The sequence below is a fragment of the Anser anser genome, assembly GCF_964211835.1.
Source record: "Anser anser genome assembly, contig: HAP1_SCAFFOLD_32, whole genome shotgun sequence".
NCBI lineage: Eukaryota > Metazoa > Chordata > Aves > Anseriformes > Anatidae > Anser > Anser anser.
Genome location: NW_028154148.1, coordinates 3,388,948 through 3,392,616, shown reverse-complemented (window position 1 = coordinate 3,392,616; position 3,669 = coordinate 3,388,948). Strand labels below are relative to the sequence as shown.

The 3,669-nt window shown below is 53.1% G+C and overlaps 1 protein-coding gene across 1 annotated transcript; it reads right to left on the bottom strand.

Moving 5' to 3' along the window:
• Positions 1 to 2,167: 2,167 nt before the first annotated feature.
• On the bottom strand, positions 2,168 to 3,431 carry LOC310890542 (olfactory receptor 14A16-like; the record flags this gene model as incomplete). Its single annotated transcript, XM_083852870.1, has 1 exon — positions 2,168 to 3,431. Exon 1 carries the CDS (start codon positions 3,128 to 3,130, stop codon positions 2,168 to 2,170), a length of 963 nt encoding a protein of 320 aa, XP_083708996.1. The 5' UTR covers positions 3,131 to 3,431.
• Between the last annotated feature and the right edge of the window lie 238 nt (positions 3,432 to 3,669).

Genomic DNA, 3,669 nt, shown 5'->3' with positions numbered 1-3,669 from the left:
TTCCTGCTGCTGCCCTATCAGCTGCAGAGACAGAAGTGACCTCCCCGTCACTGCCCCAGTCCCATTCGTCCTGCTGGGGCAGGAGATCCTGAGGCAGAGCTGAGCTCAGCAGAGCATTCCCACCCATCTCCTCCTTGTGGCCCAAAAGCTGATTGGATCCATGGCCCCTCACATCCATCTCTGAATGCCATGGGACTGCACGGCAACCTCATGTTTCCTGCCTTGCTTCAAGGGAACAATAACCTAAAGTTAAGGGCTAGGAGAGGGCTTGAAGTTGAGGAGGTTAATGCAAAGGAACTAGGGTTTGGATGTTAGTTCTTCGTGTATGGCATTAGGGACTGCGGTGAACGTTTCTGGGTGAAAGCTTAAGCAACTATTGAGTGGGAGGGTTTGGTGTTGTGCTTGGGGTGTCAGGTCTGTGGTTAGGGTATAGGCAAGCTCTTTGGTTTAGCATTTTCTTTATGTCTTCAAGAATATTAGAGTTTATGAGAGCATTTAAATACTAGTGTTAAGGTCAGGGATCAGGGTGAGCAATAGAGTAAAGGTAATGGAAAAGATGTGATGGACTAGTCTTTGCTTGAAGGGATATTGTGGTCAAAAATTAGAGCAGTGGATTCCTGTCAGGGTGTGGAGTGGCATTTAGATTTAGGTAGTAATGTTACAGGTTAGACAAGGGCCTCATATGACTGCTTTAAGTCTGCGTTGTGGTGGGATCGACATTACCTGAGCATTCTTACCTCTCCAAAATCATTAGCTTCGGCTGGCCAAGCTCCTCTTCCCTCCCCCAGATCTCACATCTCTCCTGGCCAGGCTTCTCCTGACTTCCCCTTATCAGTCATCTTCTCAGGGGCAGCTTTCTGATGGCTTTCATGAACTCAGAGTATCTGTCTCACCTCTGTTGGCTACTCTTTTTCTGGGAAAGAAGCAGCTCCTAAGCCAGCGTGGAGAAGGACACAAAGGCTGTAGGAGCACCCTGCACAATGTGCCCAGCAGCTCTGCACCACCACAAAAGCAGCCCTGAAGGATGAGTTCAGGCAAAAGCTCAAAACTTTGACATGACAACCCCAATCCAAGACCCCTTCCTCTATGGGGCTTACCCAATACTTAGGAAGAGAGGATCTCACAAACTGTGTGCAGAGCAGATGCATCTGGTGTCCTATCATGGAGACCAGCAGATGTGAGCCTAAAGGCACAGATCCCAGCCAGGAGTCCAAGGATGACCTGTCAGCTGCTTCAGAAAGAAGTCACCTCACAGGCCACTTAACAGCCATTAGCTTCCTACTGGACTTGGAGCTTCGGAGGCACTACTGAGCTCATAATACCACACCTACAAAACACCCCCTTTTTGGCCCAGAATCTGCCCAGGTAGAAGTGATCTGGTTGTGATCCTTCCAGCCCATGGCACACCTCCTGGGCTCCCAGCCTCTCTGACACACAGGAGCCAGTGCCGTGCCAGTTCTGGGAGGTGCTAGGGCATGAGGGACCTTGCAGTGAAATCACTTGCCAGACTCCTTGGCTGGGGCTGCTGCGTGCCCTGGGGCTGCAGAGCTCTCCTCTGCCTGCTCACAGCAGACTGAGCCCTTGAGCTGTGCTCAGCCCACCTTGGAGGAGATCCCCCCTTAGGAGGGAAGTGCTGCAGCGCAGGCCGGCTGTGCCACTGCCGTGCCCACTGCCTGTCCCTGCCTGCAGTCCCAGCACAGCCCCACAGCAGCACTGGCACCAAGCTACAGGAGCAGCCGGGCCTGACCCCACCAGCAGGGCTCAGCACCAGAGGGTGGCAGTGGCAAGAGAGCAGCTCGGCATGCCCCAAGCGCTGGTGCTCCCTGCCCGTGCTGCTGGGATGGGACTCTTTTCCTCTGCAGCCCTGCACATGGCACTGCCCCTGCAGAGCCAGAGCAGCTCTCAGAGGAAGGACGTCACACAAGGTAGGCAGTGCAGGCTCCTTCACTTTGTTTATGTTCACAGAGAGACGGGCTCCTCGTGTACAGAGTCTCTGAGCTATACTCGACAGGTACATACTGTAAAAGAAATGAGATGAATCATGTAATATTAGGGGACAACTTTAGCCGTAATAAAACAAAGTCCTGTAATGGAAACACTCATGAATACACAAACACAAAAATAATCATATATATAATATTAGTTGTTCTTGCAGTCATTGACATTATTAGTCATCTGCAGAGGTAGAATGAAAATTTATTGCTTTCAAAACACATCCAGTCATCAATTTCCACAGAGCATGCTTGAGCTCCTTGCTCTTCATGCTGTAGATGAGGGGGTTCACTGCTGGAGGCACCACCGAGTACAGAACTGCCACCAGCAGGTCCAGGGATGGGGAAGAGATGGAGGGGGGTTTCAGGTAGGCAACCACGGCAGTGCTGACAAACAGGGAGACCACGGCCAGGTGAGGGAGGCATGTGGAAAAGGCTTTGTGCTGGCCCTGCTCAGAGGGCATCTTCAGCACTGCCCTGAATATCTGAATATAGGAAAAAACAATGAAAACAAAACATCCAAAGACTAAAGAAACATTAAACACAAGTGCCTCAACTTCCCTGAGGTAGGCATCTGAGCAGGAGAGCTTGAGGATCTGGGGGATTTCACAGAAGAACTGGTCCATGGCATTGCCTTGGCAGAGGGGCAGGGAAAATGTAGTGGCCGTGTGCAGGACAGCATTGAGAAAGCCACTGGCCCAGGCAGCTGCTGCCATCTGGGCACAAGCTCTGCTGCCCACGAGGCTCCCGTAGTGCAGGGGCTTGCAGGTGGCAATGTAGCGGTCGTAGGACATGACAGTGAGAAGGGAATACTCTGCTCCAAGCAAGAAGGCAAAGAAAAAGACCTGTGCAGCACATCCTTGATAGGAGATGGCCCTGGTGTCCCAGAGGGCATTGGCCATGGCTTTGGGGAGAGTGGTGGAGATGGATCCCAGGTCGAGGAGGGCGAGGTTGAGGAGGAAGAAGTCCATGGGGGTGTGGAGGCGGTGGTCGCAGGCTATGGCGGTGAGGATGAGGCCGTTGCCCAGGAGGGCAGCCAGGTAGATGCCCAGGAAGAGCCCAAAGTGCAGGAGCTGCAGCTCGCGCGTGTCTGCGAATGCCAGCAGGAGGAACTCGCTCACAGAGCTGCTGTTGGACATTTCCTGCTTCTGGGCATGGGGTCCTGCCAAAGGAACAGAAATACAGTAATAATATAGCAAAGTGATCTGAGAAAACTATTTCCATTTCTAAATTGATCCCCTCAAAGCACTTGCCCAATTACACGCAAACAACTGGGAGATCCCTTTCCTGCAATGGATTCAGCTGCTCTGTGCTGGCATCTCTTTGACTGCAGGACAATTCCACTAAGGAGGTTCTCCTCAGAAGAGCTTGAACACTGCTGAGAGCAGGGGAAGCCAGGCTCCAAGTGCCCATCTCCAGACCCCTCACCCTGTCCCCATACTCCCCTTCCCCCAAGCACCCCGAGGGCTCACTCCATGGGCACATGAAACCCCCATCCCCAGGCAGCCTGGGAACAAGAGCAGCAGCAGCACGGCCAGGTGGAGAAGCCAGGAGGAATGGCAGCGTGCTGCTGCTAGGGGAGGCAAGGCCAGGGAGGGACAGACGGACACTCAGCACACCCTCCTGTGCTGCAGCTCTGCCTGCAGAGGAGGCAGCTCCTGCTCATTGCAAACGATCT